Here is a 22,360-nt window from a genome sequence, read left to right as displayed (position 1 = left end):
AGCTAGATGGATAAATGGAGCGAATCCTCCCAGTAGGTTTTAGCATAGGTCACCAGATGACAGCAAAACGTACCTGTCAACATTCCGGTCACCAAATCCCCGATTGGTTCGTTCAAGCCCTGTTGGACAACCTGCCTCTGGGTTCCCCTCAAGCCGACCCCCCAATCGAACGGCACCCAGCCTGGGATCCTTTTAATAGAACTGGGGATACAGTAAGTCACTGGAGTCCCCTTTTTTTACCTCCGGATGAGGGTTTGTGTAGACTGCAATTCTGGCCTGGTGGGCCTCGCTGGCGGGGTCCATGGATGCGCACACCCTGAAGGTGGATGCCGCACCTGGAACCGGGACCCCACGAAAACTCTCTTAGCAGATGACACCTGTCCCAGATATACCCCTCCCCAGCATGCCTTGCAAGGGAGAAACTTCTCTAATTGGCTGCTGGGGAAAGTTTCTCTGCCAGAACCCCTCTGGTGCCAACTGCTGGCCAGGGATGGTATTGCATCCCTGGAGCATAGACTGACCCAGTGGACGTTTCTGGAGTGACAGAAGTCCCAATTTTAGCAAATTGTGAATGGGAGCAAAGTAACTCTCCCATTCCCCACTAACTTTAGCGTAAGTAAGGGGGCGCTACACTTATGTAGCGCCTGGTTACTTCAAAGTACCTGTGCTATTTGAATTTAGAGGGAGATCAGAGTGTAGTCAACTCTGATCTGGTTAAAATGTTCAAATTGGGTCTCTGTCTCAGCTTGCCTGTGCTGTGGGCTCATTCTGTTGGGCTGGGGTGTTCTTCTCACCCCAGTGCAGTAGATGGCATCAGTGGACTCAAGGTTTAGGTGCTCTTTCCCAGCAGCCAATCAGGAGGGTTGAGACTCGCTGTACATGCTGGGGGAGGGTATTTATGGGGCAGGCGCCATTAGTTCGGGATCTTCTTCTTCAAGTGCAGCATCCACCTTTAGGGTGTCTGCACCACGGTGCCCCGGGGTTATGGCCTACCAGGCCGGGGCGTAGGTGCCACACAGAGTTCCTGGTTCCGGGACCAGGCTGGTCCAGAACATTTGAGTTGTGGCAGGAAATTCAATGGTCAACTGGGTTCCCAATTCTGAAGATCCAAAGTGGTATAGCTGTTCGGTGGGGAGTCCATCTGAGGAGAGCCAATAAGAGGCTGGCGATCCAATAGGGTCTCGACAGTGCATCGGGGATCGAGAGGCTGGTCACCTGTCAGCCGATACCTGAAGGAAACTTGAAGGAGAACCAGGTGTAATTCTACTAAGGAGGTTCATCTCTGTAACCACAATCAGGAGGGCCTGTGGCAGAGGTTTCTCACTGAATCCATTCCAGGAGAGTCTGTGGCAGAGACTTTTCCTCAAAGGTTCGAGCGATACTCTGGCTGCCAGGTCAGTGAAAGAGGCCTGTCCAGGTACGCTATTCCCACTCAAGCAGGAGTGGCGCAACAAGTGTTACATGTGGAAGCAGGACTGTTTCCCTATTGCTACGCCTGAATTTGCTATTCTCCTTCTTCGTTCAACTTTACTTTCTTCACCACAAGTTTTATTGTTTTTACCCGGCTGGGTAATAAGGAGCACAGAAAAGACACCTGTTGCGGACATTCCTTTACTTCTGCTATATGCACCATTTACCCCTAGGAATTTGGAGAGCCACGAGGTATATGTGCCACCCAAAACAAACCAGCAGCTCCCCTGGGGGTAGTGCTACACTTATTTTTACAAACTGTCAATAAATTTACTGACAGTTGGCAACAAGCTGAAGTTAGAAGCTGATTGGCTACCATGCACAGCTGCACCAGATTTTGCACTCTCCACTTTTGGTAAATCAACCCCATTGTTCTGATCACATTAGTAAAAATTTGGATGGTGTGATCAGCAGACCTCTCCCCTCCCTCCATTCCCTCTTGTTCTACACACAGAGATATCTCAGTAAATCCTCCTCTGACCCCCTCCCTCTGACTCCCTCCCTCGGACTCCTTTCCTCTGACACTCATCTACTTAGTTTCGATTCTCTCTTCTTCGCTCCCTCTGACCCCCTCCCTCAGACTCCCTCCCTCTGACACACATCGACTTAGTTTCGTTTCTCTCTCCTGCAGTCAGCGATGGCGTTCTCTGATGCGAGGAAGGAGCTGGACTGTTCCATCTGTCTGAACATTTATACCAATCCTGTGACACTGAGATGTGGACACAACTTCTGCCGGGACTGTATAGAAGATGTTCTGGATACACAGGAGGGGTCCGGAGTTTATTGCTGTCCTGAATGCAGAGAAGAGTTCCAGGAACGGCCTGAATTTAGAAGGAACAGAACAGTGTGCAACATGGAGAGTTTCCGATCTACGGAGCCAGAGAAGAAGGAGAGCCAGATCTTCTGTACGCAATGTATTCACTCTCCTGTACCCGCTGTTAAATCTTGTCTGCTGTGTGAAGCCTCTCTGTGTGACGACCATCTGAGAGTCCACAGCAAGTCACCCCAACATGTCCTATCTGACCTCACCACTCCCCAGAAGAACAGGAAATGCTCCGTCCATGAGAAGATCCTGGAGTATTACTGCACCGAGGACTCGGCCTGTCTCTGTGGGTCCTGCAGGCTGCATGGAGACCATCAGGAACACCAGGTGGAGGCTCTGGAGGAGGCCTCTCAGAAGAGGAAGGAGAACCTGACCAATGCTCTGCAGGAGTTGGTGAAAAAGAGAGAGGAGATGGAGGAAAGCATCAAGAGTCTGCAGAAGTACAAGAGAAAAGTACAAGACAGTGCAGACGGTGTAACCAAGAGAGTCACCGCCCTATTCAGAGACATCAGGAGACAACTGGACATCCTGGAGAGGAGAGTTCTTAAAGAGATAACTATGAAGGCAGAGAGAGTCTCATTCCCAGCCTCTGATTTAATTCAGGATCTGGAGATAAAGAAGGACGATCTGTCCAGGAAGATTCGTCACATCGAGGAGATATGTAACATGACGGACCCACTGACTTTCCTACAGGAATCAGACACAGGTGACTTGTGTGATACTGAGGATGAGGATGAGGAGGACAAAGAGAGACGTGATAAACTCCTTCATGGTGGGGGGGATCTGGATGTGACTGGAATCTCACACACATTACATACAGGATTATCTGATATAATAACAGGGGTCTGTGGAGCGATTATACTGGAACCTGCTGATATATTACTGGATGCAGACACGGCTCATAATTACCTAAATATCCCAGATGATAGGAAGACCGCACAAAGGATAAAAAAAATGTTGAACCGTCCTAATACACAAGAGAGATTTAGGGTCTACCGAGTACAGATTGGTACTGTTTTAAATTCTAATCTAGACAGGAATGGTACACTGAACCGGGAAGTGATGTCTGTTCCTGTTTTTGGCAGTATGTCTGACAGTGGGTTTGGCTTTGCGTTTCACTCTGTTTCTACTTCTGGTTCTAGTTCAGGTGGAACTGTTCCACAATACAGCAACGTGATATCTCCTCAGGTGATGAGCAGTCAGAGTTTCTCCTCAGGGAGACATTACTGGGATGTGGATGTTGGAGGATCATCACACTGGAGAGTCGGGATGTGTTACCCCAGTATAGCCAGGACAGGAGAAGCATCAGAGATTGGATGTAGTGAGAAGTCCTGGTGTCTGGAGAGGAACGGTGATACATTTTTAGTAAAACATAACAATAAATCAACCAATATATTGGCCAACATCCCAATACACAGAGTCAGGGTGTGTCTGGATTATAAGGCGGGGCGTCTCTCTTTTTACAAGTTGGATATTCCGATCCGACTCCTTCACACCTTGACTGACCTCTTCACTGAGCCCCTCCATGCTGCATTATATGTAGGTGGAGGTTATATAAAGTTAGGTGGGTGGGAACGGGACATGTGACAAATCTGCCTAGAGACTGCTGACATCACAGGGAGGCATTGGTAGGATCTTCCATAGTATAAAGCAGTGGGCTTGGGCACCAATATACTCTATATAGATATATCTATATGTATGTGTGTGTGTGTGTATATCTATATATATATATATATATAGATAGATAGATAGATAGATAGATATCTCTCTATATATAGACATATTTATCTCTCTCTCTCTCTCTATATATATATATATATATATATATATATATATATATATAGATATATATGCAGACAAAGTATTCATACCCCTTGATATTTGACAAAATTTGACAACATTTTCCACAGTTTGTCATGTTGCAACCAACAACGTAAATGTATTTTTATTAGGGCTGTGCGTTAAACGCGATATTAACGGCGTTAACGCAAACCCATGTTAACGCCGTCAATATTTTTATCGCGCGATTAACGCAGGAGCCCTCGGGGTGGACATGCAGAGTGTGCAGCGGCGCGGCTTACCTTCTCGCTGGATTCACAGGCAAGTTACTCACCTTGTCCCTGGATCCAGCGATGCCACCCCGCTGTGTGATCGAGCGGGTCCTCCTTGCTTGGCGGGTCCTCCTTGCTTGGCGGGTCCTCCTCGCTTGGCGGGTCCTCCTCGCTCGATTCACAGTGCCTGTGTGCCGCCGAGCTCCGTTTCCCTGCGACGTTACGACGCACGGGAGCGGAGAACGGCGCCAAATTTAAAAAAGTAAACAAACACAATACACACAGTATACTGTAATCTTATAGATTACAGTACTGTATGTAAAAAATACACCCCCCCCCCCCCTTGTCCCTAGTGGTCTGCCCAGTGCCCTACATGTACTTTTATATAATAAAAACTATTCTTTCTGCCTGAAAAACTGTAGATTGTCCAAAAGTGTCCCTTTATGTCAAAAATGGTTTTAGATCAGCTAGAAAACAGCGATAATAAATTATAATCACTTGCAGAATTGTGCGATATTTGTGGGGAAATTCGTCATAAATTAGATAGATTAATCGTGAGTTAACTATGACATTAATGCGATTAATCGCGATTAAAAATTTTAATCGTTTGACAGCACTAATTTTTATGTGATAGACCAACACAAAGTGGCACATAATTGTGAAGTGGAAGGAAAATGATGAATGGTTTTCAACTTTTTTTACAAATAAATATGTGAAAAATGTGGGGGGTACATTTGTATAGCGCCCCCCTGAGTTAATACTTTGTAGAACCTCCTTTCTCTGCAATTACAGCTGCAATTTTTTTTGGGGGGGTGTCTCTACCAGCTTTGCACATCTATAGAGGGACATTTATGCCCATTCTTCTTCTTTGCAAAATATCTCAAGCTCTGTCAGATTGGATGGAGAGCGTCTGTGAACAGCAATTTTCAAGTCTTGTCACAGATTCTCAATGTGATTTAGGTCTGGACTGTGACTGGGTCATTCTAACACATGAATATGCTTTGATCTAAACCATTCCATTGTAGCTCTGGCCAGGGGCGGACTGACCATTGGGACTCTCGGGCACTGCCCGAGGGCCCCATGCCACTAGGGGGCCCCATCAGGGTTGCCAGGCTCAATAAAACCAGGGACAGTATGTAAAAATCTGTGTTTTTTTTTTACATCTGTCCCTGATATGTTCAAAACCGACATGCCTTTGATGTGAAAATCCTGAGATTTTAGCTGCCCTGCCTATGCAATGCCTCCTGGCGTGGTGGCCATCTGTAAGCCCAGGGGCCCCATAATCTTCTATCGCCCGGGGGCCCCATGAGTTGTCAGTCCACCCCTGGCTCTGGCTGTATGTTTAGGGTCGTTGTCCTGCTGGAAGGTGAACCTCTACCCCAGTTTTTTTTTTTAACACATGAGTCCAACAAACAAAAGTCCCCCTAAATACATAGCAGACCTTTAAGTGAGGGGTCTCTATGCTTTTTTTTTTTTTTTTAAGAAGCGTGCAAATGGCATCTCATTTAAACTGTATATTCTTTTTCTTAATAAGGATGGCCATATATTATTCAATTTTCTTGTACAACTTTCCTTTAGATTTACCAAAACCATATACTATGAGGTCAGACCTAAACACTTTCAATTTGTATGCAATCAGGCAGGCTCTTGCACTACATAGTTGAAGGTAAATCTAAGGAAATTGAATAAGAAAATTGTATAATGTATGGCCAGTTTAAATGTCACCTTTGCTGTAGCATATCCTACAGCATGAATGATACCAGACCCTTTGAATATGATATGGATTTGATGGGGGAGCCACTGGCAAAAAAGAAAACATACATGGGTGTCCCCCTAAGGCTCCATTCACACCAATGCATGTTTTCATCCTTTTTGCTTTCTGCAGAAATGCAGGACATTTTTTTTAACATGGTTTCCTATGAAACATGTTCACGTCAATGGGGCAGATCCACAAAAGCATTACGCCGGCGTATCTATTGATACGCCGGCGTAATTTTAAATTTGTATCCACAAAACAAGATACGACGGCATCTCGGGTCGATCCGACAGGCGTACTTCTTAGTACGCCGTCGGATCTAAGCTGCAAATTTTTCGGCAGCCGCTAGGTGGCGTTCCTGTTGAAATCCGCGTTGAGTATGCAAATTAGCTAGTTACGGCGATCCACAAACGTACGTCCGCCTGGCACATTTTTTTACGTCGTTTGCGTTCGGCTTTTTCCGGCGTATAGTTAAAGCTGCTGTTATGAGGCGTACTCAATGTTAAGTATGGCCATCGTTCCCGCGTACAATTTTGAATTTTTTACGTTGTTTGCATAAGTCGTTCGCGAATAGGGATTTGCGTAGAATGATGTCACCGTCGGAAGCAATGGCTTGTTCCTGGTTAATTTCAAGCATGCGCACTGGGATACCCCCACGGACGGCGCATGAGCAGTTAAAAAAAAAGTCGTTTACGTCGGGTCACAATGTATTTACATAAAACACGCCCCCATTACATCCATTTGAATTCCGCGCCCTTACGCCGCCAGAGATACACTACGCCGCCGTAACTTACGGCGCAAATTCTTTCAGGATTCGGAATAAAATAAATAAGTTACGGCGGCGTAGTGTATCTTAGATACGCTGCGCCCGGCGGAAGATTACGCGCAGGTACGTGGATCTGACCCAATGTATTTTTGTGCCTCTGCATTTTTGGAAAGGGTCTGGACTTTTTTTTAACTACTAGAGACCCGGGCCATTGACAAATGACGGCCACAAGGTGTCTTTACAGGGCCGGGAGGACGTCTATTGACATCCTCGGCTCCTCCCGGCCACTGGGGGGCAACTGCCAGCGGTGTCACTCAGGTACCGACGCATGTGCCTGGCGGCCGCGATGTCCACCAGGTACCCGTGATAGGCAGTAACAGGGACGTGGATCTCTGTGTGTAAACACAGAGATCCACGTCCTGTCAGGGAGAGAGGAGACCGATGGTGTGTCCCTTGTACATCCCCCGGTCACCTCCCCCAGTCAGTTCTCTCCCCCCACAGTAAAAATCAGCTAGCAGGGCACACATTTAACCCCTTGAGCGCCCCCTAGTGTTAACCCCTTCCCTGCCAGTCACATTTATACAGTAATCAATGCATATTTATAGCACCGTTCGCTGTATAAATGTAAATGGTCCCAAAAATGTGTCCAAAGTGTCCGCCGTAATATTGCAGTCCTGACAAAAATCGCAGATCGCCGCCATTAGTAGTAAAAAAAAAAAAAATAATAAAAAAAAAATCATAATTCTATCCCCTATTTTGTAGACGCTACAAGTTTTTGCGCAAACCAATCAATATGCGCTTATTGCGATTTTTTTACCAAAAATATGTAGAAGAATACATATCGGCCTAAACTGAGAAAAAATAATATATATATTTTTAATTAGATAGTTATTATAGCAAAAAGTAAAAAATATTGTGTTTTTTTTTCAAAATTTCTGTCTTTTTTTTGTTTATAGCGCAAAAAATAAAAACCACAGAGATGATCAAATACCACCAAAAGAAAGCTCTATTTGTGGAAAAATTTCGCCAAAAACTGCACTTTTTTTGGGGGTTCAATAGACTTCAATGGAGAAGCTGCAGAAAAGAATGTAGCACGTTTTTCCCGTGATTTTGCCGCAATTAGCTTTTTTCGTTTTTAAATCTACCCAACAACATAATTTCCCCCTCCAAAGAAAGCAGAAGAAAATGCAAAACAAAATCGCGGCAAAATTGCAGTAACATAAAAGGAGTATGTAGTATCCCTTCCTATCCCCCCCCAAAAAATGTGACCTACAAAAAAAAATCCTTAATTAACAAAAAAAAAAAAAAATCCCTGGTTGTAATCCAGCATAAATCACAATACTTCTACAATGTTCTCTAATGTATTACAATGATAATGTACTCCCAATTCAATGTATCACTGTTATAAATTTCCTGTACTTCTAATGTAATATAACGATTATTCCTAATCTAATGTGTGTCTTTTCTTATATAAACATAACCAGTATAATAAATTACAAATCTAAAGTGTCTCTTTTCTTATGTATCAATACTATTAGCAGTCTCTATTCTAATTTATCACTATAATTAATGTTTTTTTTTATAGCGTCGCCACCACATTGATCACCAGCTGGAGCCCTTTGGGAAATCCCCGGTACGAGAATGGGAGCCACTCCCCCTCCTCTGATGCTGTAATGAGCATCCAATCACCAGGCCTGAGCTATGTCACATGGGAGGAGGGGGAATGAAAGGTCCTTAGTCCAGTGTAAGCTCCGACATGGACCAACATAGAGCTTACCCGGGGCTTTATATATGGGTAAATTAATGGGGTGGGGCAGGAAGGTGAGTATCAGTATCATTGAAGGATGGGCTGTTTATCTGAAGATAATCTGTTACTGTGCCTTGAATGCTTAAAGCGGTGGTTCCCCTAAAAATAAAATGTTAACATTGCCTTTCCCAAATAAATTACGATTAGAATCGGCCGGTTTTATTAAAAAAAAAAGCTCCGTACATACCGTTTGTTAGATTCGTTCCCACCGCCACTTCTGGGTACGATGCTGGCGGTGGGCATTCCTAATTGATTGACAGGCATCCGACCGACGCATCCATCGCGTCACGAGATGCCGAAAAAAGGCGAACGTCGGTGCGGCTCTATACGGCGCATGCGCACCGACGTTCGGCTTTTTTCGGCATCTCGTGACGCGATGGATGCGTCGTTCGGATGCCTGTCAATCAATTAGGAACGCCCACCGCCTGCATCGTACCCAGAAGTGGCGGTGGGACCGAATATAGGAAACGATACGTACAGAGGTATTTTTTAAATAAAACAAGCCGATTCTAATTGTAATTTATTTGCTAAATGCGATGTCAAAATTTTATTTTTAGGGGAACCACCGCTTTAACTTCAAGTCTCACTTTTGTCATATTGTAAATAATTCTGTTAATTTTGATTCAATGTACCGTATATACTCGAGTATAAGCCGACCCGAATATAAGCCGAGGCACCTAATTTTACCACAAAAAAATGGGAAAATTTATTGACTGGAGTAAAAGCCTAGGGTGTCCATCTGCATGCCTCACTGTGTCCATGTCCATGCCTCACTGTGCCCATGCCTTAGTAGAGGAGAATGGGGCTACATGTGTGCCAAGTTCAGGGGATCTACGATCGGCCGGTACCGGGTGCCCAAAGTCACCGGAGAAATGACCGTTTAACATGGGAGTCTATGGAAGGGGTGCCCGGTTTTGAAAAAACGGTGCTCCCCGGCCGTAGGACTCCCGGACAACAAACTTTGTACACTTGTAGAGGAAGAGTGGGGCTACATGTGCGCCAGTACCGGGTCACCAAAATCCGGGAGATCAGGCGCAAAAAGGTGACTCGAGTATAAGCCGAGTATAAGCCGAGGGGGGCATTTTCAGCACAAAAAGATGTGCTGAAAAACTCGGCTTATACTCGAGTATATACAGTATTATAACTATTCCACTGTATCCTGAAGTATGTCATATCCCATCTTATCCTATCCTATCTTGAACTACCTTAACCTATCCTAAATAATCTTATCCTATCCTATCCTGCAGTATTGTATCCTATCCTATTGTATCTTATCCCATCCTATCATATCCTATCGTATCCTATTCCATCCTATTGTATCTTATCTCATCCCATCCCATCCTATCTTATCCTAGCCTATCCTATCCTATTGTATCTTATCTCATCTCATCCCATCCCAAACCTTCCTATCCTATACTATCTTATCCTATTTTATCTTATCCCATCCTATCCTATTTTATATTATCCCTTCTCATCCCATTCTATCCTATTCTATCTTATATAGTTACATAGTTAGTCAGGTTGAAAAAAAGACACAAGTCCATCCAGTTCAATCATAAAAAAATAAAATAATAATAATACCATACAATTCTATACCCACAGTTGATCCAGAGGAAGGCGAAAAACCTGAGCAGAGCATGATTCAATTTGCTACAGCAGGGAAGAAAATTCCTTCCTGATCCCCGAGAGGCAATTGGATATCTTATCCTATATTATCCCATCCCATCCCATCCTATTCTATCTTATGCCTTCCCATCCTGTCTTAACATCACGACTGAGGGGGCAGAGGAGGTTCCGGATGGGGCTGCTGTAGACAGAGTTTGGATGCGTCCCTCCAGACGGGTGTACCCTTCTTGAAGGTTTCTTACAGCGGTTGTGAGACCATCCAGATTACGGCTTAAATCCTCCATGGGAGACACTTCCTGCGTGGGCTCAGACATGGCTGTCCAGTACTGTCACGTACCTGGTAATGGAGCCCAACATGCAGGGAACGGCCTCTTGTAAGCCTCTGACTCAGGAGCCCCTAGTAGAGTAGACAGGGGGTCAAGAGTTCAGAGGGACACAAGCGCCTGGTAGTAATCTGAGTAGCGGGCTGGATGCGGCAGTAGGAAGGTGCACCAAAGTCCTGGCAGGATACCAACGGCAAGCTGGAGCAGAGGCGTAGCACTTGCGGGACAGGAATCAAGCAGGTGAGGCAGACCGGGTCAAACACAGGTGGGCAGATCAGAAGCCAGAGCAAAGTCCAAAGGGGTAGTCAAAGTCCAGGCCGGGTCGGTATAACAGGCGGGCAGAGAACAGAGCCAGGGGCTGAGCAGGTGCGGTGGTCAGACGTAGCCGGGGTCAGGGGCAGGTTGCAGGCAGGAGAGGTCAGAGGAAGCCGGGTCAGGTAATCAGGATACAAACGGGTACACAGGTGCAGGATTCTCCAGGGATACGCTGTAGACTGGACAGCAAGATAGTGAGGGACCAGGTTGCTTTAAATAGCGTTTATTGGCGCCTAACGCCGTCACCGCGCGCTCCCGCCGTGCGCGCCACGCACGCCGCCACCGCGCATGTGTCAGGACTGGATTCTCCTGCCATTGTTACTGATGGCCATACTGCTGGAACGCCTTCCATGACAAACATAGAGAAGGGTTATCACCCCTGTAACATTTGTTTTGCTGTCTGTGTGCATCTATTGAGAAGATTTCAATTCACTTTCTGTCCCAATGACAAATGATTTTTTGAAAATTTGTTTTTTTTAGTGAAACAAGGATTGGTGATAAAGCATCAGTGGACAAGAGACACCTCTTACAGAAGAGAATTTCCCTTTCTAGGGGTAGATTTCCTCTCACTTCCTCTTGTCTACTTCCGTTTGCAAGTAGGAGTCGTTTGTAAGTTGGAATGTATGAAAGTAGGGGCCTGCCGTATATACTCTGCAGAAATTTGGGCCCTAGGTGTTGGTGTTGCCACAACACTGTAAGCCCTCACAGTTAGTCTTGGTGGGCGCTGGAACGCCCTGCTGTGTTAACTATTATAACAAGAATTGTAATTACATGCCATTGTTGAACAGGGGCAGAAAAATTGGGCCTTAGGCACTGGTGCCACAACACTGTAAGTCCTCACAGTTACTCTTGGTGGGCGCAGGAATGTGCCCTGCTGTGAAATATTAGATCAAGAATTTTAAATTACACGCCCCTGTTGAACAGGGGCAGAAAAATTATGCCTTAGGCACTGGTGCCACAACACTGCAGCCCCTCACAGATACTCTTGGTGGGCGCAGGAATGGGCCCTGCTGTAAAATATTAGATCAAGAATTGTAATTAAATGCCCCTGTTGAAAAGGGGCAGAAAAATTAGGCCTTCGTTTGAGGCGGTGCTGGTGCCACAATTCTGTAAGCCCTCACAATTACTCTTGGTGGGCACAGGAATGGGCCCTGCTGTGAAATATTAGATCAAGAATTGTAATTACATGCCCCTGTTGAAAAGGGGCAGAAAAATTGGGCCTTTGTTGGTGGTGGTGGTGGTACTGGTGCCCCTGCAACCCCTCACAGGTACTCTAGTTGAAACGCAGGAATGAGCCCGCTGCAAAGTATTGCATCACAAATTGTAATTACACGCCCCTGTTAAACGGTTGCAGAAAAATTGGGCCTTAGGCACTGGTGCTGGTGCCACAACACTGCAACACCTCACAGATACTCTAGTTGGAGCGCAGGAATGAGCCGGCTGCAAAGTATTGCATCAAAAATTGTAATTAATATATGTGAAGGTCTACAGCGCTACTAGTGATTAAATAATTATACCACCTAACCAATAAATAAATGAAAAAGCTGCAATTATATCGGTGAACTAAACCAAGCAAAAATGTATGTGTAAATAATAATGCGCTAAAACAACTGATTAAGTGAGGTGTCAACACATCAAAATTCCTGGAGGAGAAAGACAATGTTATACAAAGAATAAAGTTCCAAAATTCATTGTAAATCGTCCCTTGATGCTATAATCCTAAAGCAACTCAGCTCCACCTTCCCAGACCACACATACACAGTGTGTGAGATATCAACAGCTTGATGGTGTTATAATTAGACTTGTCAGGTCAGAGTGTGCTTTCCACCAGGTATTCACGTACTGAAATATGCAAAAAAAGAGAGGGAGACAGAAAAGACCGATAGTGTGATACCGTAATTAAAACACTGGCATCTCACAATACTCAGAATATCACTCACGAATCCTCGATAACATTAAGGCTTCAACGTATGTGCATGTGTGCTGCTCAGCTTGTCAGGCTTCTCATCCGGCACCTCCGTGCATCCCGTCACTCAAGCTCCTCCCCCACGCGTATCGTCACTGGACACGTGACTTAATCATGGGTCAACCATGATTAAGTCACGTGTCCAGTGACTATACGCGTGGGGGAGGAGCTTGAGTGACGGGACGCACGGAGGTGCCGGATGAGGAGCCTGACAAGCTGAGCAGCACACATGCACATACGTTGAAGCCTTAATGTTATCGAGGATTCGTGAGTGATATTCTGAGTATTGTGAGATGCCAGTGTTTTAATTACGGTATCACACTATCGGTCTTTTCTGTCTCCCTCTCTTTTTTTGCATATTTGAGTACGTGAATACCTGGTGGAAAGCACACTCTGACCTGACAAGTCTAATTATCACACCATCAAGCTGTTGATATCTCACACACTGTGTATGTGTGGTCTGGGAAGGTGGAGCTGAGTTGCTTTAGGATTATAGCATCAAGGGACGATTTACAATGAATTTTGGAACTTTATTCTTTGTATAACATTGTCTTTCTCCTCCAGGAATTTTGATGTGTTGACACCTCACTTAATCAGTTGTTTTAGCGCATTATTATTTACACATACATAAAAAATTGTAATTATACGCCCCTGTTAAACAGGGGCAGAAAAATTGGCGGTGCCCAGAACCAAAAATGTTCTTACAACCTATCAGCATGATCATTGAGGAGGAAAAGGATAGTCACTCAGCATAACAGGATAATCACTCAGCATCAGCATAGGCAGTCTTGAAGGGATCTGATATTTATGTAGCGCTACCCCCGAAGGAGCCGCTGATTGATTTGGGATCTACTCTCTATTGGCTCAGCTCACCCCTGTTTAACTAGCTCAAACCCTCCCTTGACACATCAGAAGTCTGGTGAATGAGATATTGTGACCTCTGCTGGGCTGGGGTCACAATAGCAGGCATACAATACACAGTGACAATATAGCAATAAAATTACCTGCGGTTATGGACTGTCTCTTCAGACGAGGAAAAATACACACCACACAGTGAATATATTTAAATATAAATAAGGTAAGTTTACTGTATAGAAACTTAAGAAAGACAAACATAAGTTTGAAATATGAACACCACTGGCAAGTAATGACTTAATCTGACTCGCAAGGGCCCTTGCAAGGATCAGCAATTTATGTAAGCAAAAGAGATTTTAAATATAAGAATGGTACCATTTATCTAAGCTAATGATAGGCAGTCTATGCTCGCGAGCGCCCTTTATCGGGCAGTCCTACAGAACAGTTAATATACGCGTTGCGGCCGGTTGGTGCACGTTAATGCATAACTTCCTTAAAGGTATCTTACATATTTACAAATGTGGATAAAGTTCCAGCGGGGATGACCTGTCGTAAAGCTCTGACAGGATGACCCCGCTACATTTAGAAAAAAATTATTCAGTTACATCAGCATCAGGTGCTTGATAGCTGGTTGTGATCCAAGCCTGATTCATTTTTATGAAGGTCAGTCGATCAACCGAGTCGGTGGAGAGGCGCACCCTGTGATCGGTTACAAAGCCTCCAGCAGCACTGAATGTGCGTTCTGAAAGAACGTTGGATGCAGGACAAGCCATTAGCTCAATTGTGTACTGTGCAAGCTCTGGCCAGTGATCCATCCTCAAGACCCAGTAAGCCAGAGGATTTTCGGTGGGAAAGGTGTCCAAGTCTGATCTTGCCCCTAGGTATTTCCGCACCATGTAAAACAGACGCTGGCGATGGTTGCTGGAACCGGCCATACTTTGGGGCTGCGGACTAAAAAATTGTCTGAACGCATCGGTCAGACGGCCACAGCAACACGTTGTCCAGGACCAGGATTTTGTAACCTTCCAGTCTCTGGAAACGCGTTGCACAGACCTTTCTGCAAGGCCTCCCAAAGATGTTTCATCTTCTGCTCCCTCTGCGCCAGCAAGATTAGGTCCGCAACCTTACTCTTGTAACGTGGATCAAGGAGGGTTTCCAGCCAGTAATGATCCCTCTCCTTGATAGCACGAATACAGGGATCCTTCCGCAGGCTTTGCAGGATCAGGGAGGCCATACAACGTAGGTTTGCTGAGGCATTCGGTGCGGAGTCCTCTGGGTCACTGAGGACGACGGGATCCACAGCCACCTCGTCCCAGCCACGTACAAGTCCATGGGTTTCTTAGGGCTGTAATTGATCCCTTGAAGACTGCTGCTGATGCTGAGTGCTAGGCTCCACCTCCATGCTGACACAATCCTCCTCCTCGTCCTCTTCCTGTGTGATAGGCGGGCAGGCAGGGACACTGTCTGGATCAAGGGGGCCTTGAGAGGTAAGGAAGTCCTCCTTTTCCTCCCTCTGTTCTGATTCAAGGGCCCTGTCCATTATTCCATGCAGCGTGTGCTCCAACAGGTGAATAAGAGGGACAGTGTCACTGATGCATGCACTGTCACTGCTCACCATACTCGTGGCCTCCTAAAATGGTGACAGGACAGTGCATGCATCCCTAAACATGGCCCACTGGCGTGGGGAAAAAATACCAAGCTCCCCTGACCCTGTCCTGCTGCCATATTGGCACAGATACTCATTGATGGCCCTCTGCTGCGTGTGCAGCCGCTGCAGCATGGCCAACGTAGAGTTCCACCTGGTGGGCATGTCACAGATTAGGCGGTTCTTGGGCAGGTTGTATTCCTTTTGAAGGTCTGCCAGCCGAGCACTGGCATTATATGACCGTAAGAAATGCACACAGACTTTCCTGGCCTGCTTCAGGACATGCTGTAAGCCCGGGTACCTGCCCAAGAACCGCTGCACCACCAAATTCAGGACATGAGCAAAACAGGGCACATGGGTCAGTTGTCCCTGTCGCAGGGCGGAGAGGAGGTTGGTGCCATTGTCCCAAACCGCCATTCCTGGCTTAAGCTGGCATGGCGTCATCCACCTCTGAGCCTGCCCCTGCAGAGCTGACAGAACCTCTGGCCCAGTGTGGCTCCTGTCCCCCAAGCACACCAGCTCAAGCACCGCATGGCATCTCTTTGCCTGCGTACCTGCGTAGCCCCTTGAACGTCTACGGAGCACCGCTGGTTCCGAGGACACATCAGCACAGGAAGAGGCCACAGAGGAAGAAGAGGAGGGGGTGGAGGAGAGAGGTGTGTCACAACCAGTAGTAGAATTTTGGAGGCGTGGTGGTGGAACAAACTCCAACACTACTGTACCTTGTCCTGCTTCCTTCCCAGCTGCCAGCAGAGTCACCCAATGCGCTGTGAAAGATAGGTAACGTCCCTGTCCATGCCTGCTGGACCATGAGTCAGCGGTAATATGCACCTTACCACTGACCGCCCTGTCCAGCGAGGCATGGACATTGCGGTAGAGAGCCGGAATCGCCTTCCGTGAGAAAAAGTGGCGTTTGGGAACTTGCCACTGAGGTACCGCACATTCCACAAATGGAAGGGGGCAGAATCTACAAACTGAAAAGGCAGTAGTTGAAGTGCTAGCAATTTAGCTAAGCTAGCATTCAACCGCTGGGCATGTGGATGGCTGGGAGAGAACTTCTTTCGGCGCTGCAGCAGCTGGGGCAGGGAAATTTTCCTGGTACAATCTGCCATTGGTGTACCAATAGTAGATTGCCCGCAAGTACTTGGCTGTGACACACCTAATTCTACACCTTCAGTCTTATCAGTGCAGGCTTCAGAGAGGACTGAGGGTATAGTGGGGTTGGAGATCCCAGCTGATGAGGAGCAAGGAGAGGTCTTTGTTCTTTGGAGTGGGTCTTTGAGGTACGCTTGCCAACGAACTGCATGGCAGGTCGACATATGTCTGGTCAAGCATGTGGGGCCCAAGCGGGTGGTGTTTTGGCCAGGCAAGATACGCTTGAGACGTATGTTGCAAATAGCAGCGGTGCGATCTGATGCACTCGTCTCAAAAAAGGCCCACTTGCAGCAATATCCCCTGCCTGTAGTATTAATATGAGCAGATACCTACCTCTAGGAGTAAATATGGGAATCACCAGCTTTACGTTAGGTGCACAATGTGCAGAGGACACGGACAGTGCACACACCACGTAGCTTTAGGTGCACACTGCAGAGGACACAGACAGTACACCATGTGAAAGTACTTGCAGCAATATACCCTGCCTGTAGTATTAATATGAGCAGATCCCTGCTTCTAGGAGTAAATATGAGAAACACCAGCTTTACGTTAGGTGCACAATGTGCAGAGGACAAAGACAGTACACACTCGTAGCTTTAGGTGCACCTGCTCTATCTACCTGCAATAAATGACACTCTCTCTCTCTGTCTGTCTTCTTTTAACCACCGCAACACACTACACAAGACTGACCTGCAGGCGGCCATTTATAGTGTGGGGCGTGTACTAAACCCCCTGAGCCATAATTGGCCAAAGCCACCCTGACTTTGGCCAATTATGGCTCTCCGTTTTTTGCAAGCTGTGATTGGCCAAGAATGCGGATCATAGTGCATGCTTGGCCAATCATCAGCCAGCAATGCACTGCGATGCTGCAGTGAATTATGGGCCGTGACACGCCACACAAATTTGGCGCGAACGGCCCGTAACGTTTGTATTTCGACGAACTGTCGAACATACGATGTTTGAGTCGAACGTGAGTTTGACTCAAAAGCAAAGCTCATCCCTAATCGTTACTGATACTGCAGGGATCTGCAAATAAAGCTTCACTGTTTACTCATGCTCCTTTGTTCTTTTCTTTAAGTAAAGCATTATTTTGGTCTGTGAGCGGCCTGTCTTTCATACTGCAATGGGATATTGTGTCTCCCCACAAGTTACTGGGGTCCACAACTCCCATATTACCAGGTGTGTCAAAGGAGGGTTTTGAGACACTTTTTAAGGGGTTAATCACAGAGCGTAGACCCAAAACAACCAGCAGCTCCTCCGGGGGTAGTGCTACACCTAGTACAGATCTTCAACAGTACATCTTTCCATATCACAAATCTTCTACCTAGTGCAGCTCGCCCCAGTAGAGCCCTCCCTCGTTACAGCTTTCCCCAGTACACCTTTTATCCCATTAATCTCCCCCAGTTAATTCCAAATGCAGCTCTACATTAGTACATCTCTTCTCCCAGTACAGCTCTCTCTCAGGTACTCCCTAGGGTCATGTGTGCAGCTACAGTGATTTGGAGCCCACCTATCCTCCCCACCCCCCTCACATTTATAAACTCCAAAAAAATTGGGCGATGGAATTATAATATCACTACAACTCATTGGCTCCCTGATTATTTCTCCCATTGTTCTGATCACATTAGTGAATCCTTGGATGGTGTGTTCGGCAGAACTCTCCCCTCTCTCCACTACCTCTTGTTCTGCACACATAGATAAACTCCAATCTGACCCCCTCCCTCTGACTCCTTCCCTCCGACCCCCTCCCTCTGATTCCCTCCCTGTGATTCCCTCCCTCTGACACACATCTACTTAGTTTCGTTTCTCTCTTCTGCAGTCAGCGATGGCGTTCTCTGATGCGAGGAAGGAGCTGGACTGTTCCATCTGTCTGAACATTTATACCAATCCTGTAATGCTAAAATGTGGACACAGCTTCTGCCGGGACTGTATTGAAAGTGTTCTGGATACACAGGGGGGGTCCGGAGTTTATTGCTGTCCTGAATGCAGAGAAGAGTCCCAGGTGCGGCCTCAACTTAGCAGGAACATAACACTGCGCAACATAATGGAGAGTTTCCGATCTACCGAGCCAGAGAAGGAGGATAAGAGCCAGATCTTCTGTACACACTGTATTCACTCTCCTGTACCCGCTGTTAAATCTTGTCTGCTGTGTGAAGCTTATCTGTGTGAAGACCATCTGAGAGTCCACAGTAAGTCACCCCAACATGTCCTATCTGACCTCACCACTCCCCAGAAGAACAGGAAATGCTCCGTCCATGAGAAGATCCTGGAGTATTACTGCACCGAGGACTCGGCCTGTCTCTGTGGGTCCTGCAGGCTGCATGGAGACCATCAGGAACACCAGGTGGAGGTACTGGAGGAGGCCTTTGAAAAGAGGAAGGAGAACCTGACCAATGCTCTGCAGAAGTTGGTGAAAAAGAGAGAGGAGATGGAGGAAAGCATCAAGAGTCTGCAGAAGTGCAAAAGAAAAGTACAAGACAGTACAGACGGTGTAACCAAGAGAGTCAGCACCATATTCAGAGACATCAGGAGACAACTGGACATCCTGGAGAGGAGAGTTCTTAAAGAGATAACTATGAAGGCGGAGAGAGTCTCATTCCCACCCTCTGATTTAATTCAGGAGTTGGAGATAAAGAAGGACGATCTGTCCAGGGAGATTCGTCACATCGAGGAGATATGTAACATGACGGACCCACTGACTTTCCTACAGGAATCAGACACAGGTGACTTGTGTGATACTGAGGATGGAGATGAGAAGGACAAAAAGAGACGTGATAAACTCCTTCATGGTGGGGGGGAACTGGATGTGACTGGAATCTCACACACGTTATATACAGGATTATCTGATATAATAACAGGACTATATGGAGCGATTATACCTGTACCTGCAGAAATTTTACTGGATTCAGACACTGCAAATAATTACCTAAATATCTCAGATGATAAGAAGACCGCACACAAGACAAATAAAGATCTGAATCGCCCTCAAACACCAGAGAGATTTACTGCTTCGTTTGGCAGCGGTGTTCACCATAATAATTTCGGGGGGTTTCAGGGCCACCGAGTAAAGGGTAACGTTTTGTTTGCCATGAATCAAGCCATCCCACAATACACAGATGTGATGTCTCCTCAGGTGTTGAGCAGTCAGAGTTTCTCCTCAGGGAGACATTACTGGGATGTGGATGTTGGGGGATCGTCACACTGGAGAGTCGGGATGTGTTACCCCAGTATAGCCAGGACAGGAGAAGCATCAGAGATTGGATGTAATGAGAAGTCCTGGTGTCTGGAGAGGAACGGTGATAATTTATTAGCGAAACATAACAAGCAATCAACCAATATAAAGGGCAAAATTCCAATGCACAGAGTCAGGGTGTGTCTGGATTATAAGGAGGGGCATCTCTCTTTTTATGAGTTGGATATTTCTATTCGACACCTCCACACCTTCATTGACATCTTCACTGAGCCCCTCCATGCTGCATTATATGTAGGAGGAGGTTATATAAAGATTGATGGGCAGAAATAGGACATGTGACAGATCTGGCCATAGACTGGTGACATCACAGGGAGACTAATTCTTCTTGGTGGGACCTTCCATAGTATAAAGTAGTGGGCTTGGGTTCCCGCTGAGTTGCCTATCATTCATATATCCATCCAAACAATTCTTCCATTGACAACTGATATGGTTATTGACTGACTACACTTTCCAGGATGCCTCACAACAATTGTGCAAATAGTTTGTTTAATCACTTAAGCCCGGACCATTTGGCTGGCCAAAGACCAACGCACTTTTTGTGATTCGGCACTGCATCGCTTTGACCGACAATTGCGCGACAAAGTCGTGCGACGTAGCTCCCAAACAAAATTGACGTCCTTTTTTTTCCCACGTCCTTTCTTTTGGTGGTATTTGATCACTTTTGCAGTTTTTATTTTTTGCACTATAAACAAAAATAGAGAGACAATTTTGAAAAAAAGCTATATTATTAACTTTTTGCTATAATAAATATCCCCAATTTTTTTTTTTTATAAAGCGATTTGTTTTTCTCAGTTTAGGCTGATACAGATTCTTCTACATATTTTTGGTAAAAAAAAAATCACAATAAGCGTATATTGATTGGTTTGCGCAAAAGTTATAGCGTCTACAAAATAGGGGAGAATTTTATGGCACTTTTATTATTATTATTATTTTTACTAGTAATGGCGGTGATCTGCGATTTTTATTGTGACTGCGACATTATGGCGGACACATCAGACTCTTTTGACACATTTTTGGGACCATTGTCATTTTTACAGCGATCAGTGCTATAAAAATGCACTGATTACTGTGAAAATGACACTTGCAGTGAAGGGGTTAACCACTAGGTGGCGCTGAAGGGGGTTATGTGTGTCCTAGGGAGTGATTCTAACTGTTAGGGGGAGGAGCTACCAGTGACACGTGACTGATCACTGTTCCCGATCACAGGGAACAGTAGATCACTGACGTGTCACTAGGCAGAACAGGGGAATGCCTTGTTTTCAAAGGCATCCCCCTGTTCTGCCTTTGCCGACCCCAATCGCTGGCCGCCCGAGAACATCAAGTTGGGCGGGCGCACTCATGAGGCACAAGGCGGCAAATTTAAAGGGACGTACAGGTACGCCAATTTGCCTGCCCGTGCCATTGTGTCAACGTATAACAAAGTTACAGTTGATAAAAAAGTTTTTTAATCCTACCTTAAACACACTGTTCCTAACCTTGACCTTTGCCCCTAACTCTGACCCTGACCTAAGCCCTAATTTATTTTATCGGTGTTCATTTTTATTTTTTACAGAAAGGATTTTTTTTCTGTCTATATTTCTCTCCTATGACTAGGAAACAATGTATCTTTTCCCCCATTCTTATTTGGGTGGGTTTCAGTGAGCCATCACTGCTATAGCCAATCACAGTGATAGCAAGGGGGAAAAAAAGTTTTAAATTGCCAGAAAATGACATTTCTCTGTTGGCTTGTTTTTTTTTTCTTTAACACAGATCATAGACCGCTCCAAATGTCCCTCAAAATCCAGTACCTAGCAAACCCTTAAGGGACCTTTGAAGGGGTCTCAGTGCTATTTTGATTTATTTTTTAAGGAGCCACCAAGTGACATTCCATTTAAACTGTATAATTTATGTCAACTTTGCTGTAGTACATCTACAGCAAGAATGACATACCAGATACTTTGAATATGGTATGGCTTTGAAGGGGGAGCAACATGCAAAAAAAAAAAAAAAAAAAAAAAAACCTGCATGGGCGTCCCCCTAAAAATCTGTACCAGACCCTTAATCCGAGCAGCATGCAGCCTAGCTGGCCAAGAAAGGTGGGGATGCGCATTTGCCCCCACCATTCATGAGCCATACCAGGCTACATGCCCCCAACCTGGGGGTGCAATGCCTTGTTAGGGGGACCCCCTGGCCAAGCACCTTGGTCCTATATGAAAAGCTTCTTCCCCACAACCCTGAAACAGTGGTTGTGCGGGTCTAAGGGTGGGGGCCTATTGAAATCTGAAAGCCCCCTTTAAAAATAAGGGAGCCCTTCCTAGCCCCACAAAAAACGAACAACGTGACCTAGAAATAAAGAGTCCTTTATTAAACAAAAAAATTTATAAAAAATTCCTGGTTGTAATCCAGCATAAATCACAATACTTCTACAATGTTCTCTAATGTATTACAATGATAAAGTACTCAAATTCTAATTTATCACAGTTATAAATTATCTGTACTTCTAATGTAATACACTGATAGAGTATTCCTAATCTAATGTATCACTATTATAAATTACTTCTAATGTAATA

At 45.6% G+C, this 22,360-nt stretch overlaps 2 protein-coding genes across 2 annotated transcripts; both read left to right on the top strand.

Annotated features, from left to right (window-relative positions):
• Positions 1-2,107: 2,107 nt before the first annotated feature.
• On the top strand, positions 2,108-3,880 carry LOC120935565 (putative tripartite motif-containing protein 75). The gene is made up of 3 exons (XM_040347614.1): positions 2,108-2,469; positions 2,593-2,999; positions 3,114-3,880. The coding sequence occupies exons 1-3, from the start codon at positions 2,108-2,110 to the stop codon at positions 3,878-3,880; spliced, it is 1,536 nt and encodes a 511-aa protein (XP_040203548.1).
• Positions 3,881-18,383: 14,503 nt separating this feature from the next.
• On the top strand, positions 18,384-20,081 carry LOC120935564 (putative tripartite motif-containing protein 75). The gene is made up of 3 exons (XM_040347613.1): positions 18,384-18,721; positions 18,875-19,281; positions 19,396-20,081. Exons 1-3 carry the CDS (start codon positions 18,384-18,386, stop codon positions 20,079-20,081), a joined length of 1,431 nt encoding a protein of 476 aa, XP_040203547.1.
• Positions 20,082-22,360: the final 2,279 nt, after the last annotated feature.

Source organism: Rana temporaria, chromosome 4 (genome assembly GCF_905171775.1).
Source record: "Rana temporaria chromosome 4, aRanTem1.1, whole genome shotgun sequence".
Classification (NCBI taxonomy): Eukaryota; Metazoa; Chordata; class Amphibia; order Anura; family Ranidae; genus Rana; species Rana temporaria.
Note: the sequence above shows the minus strand (reverse complement) of the source record. Positions and strands in the feature narration are given on the sequence as shown.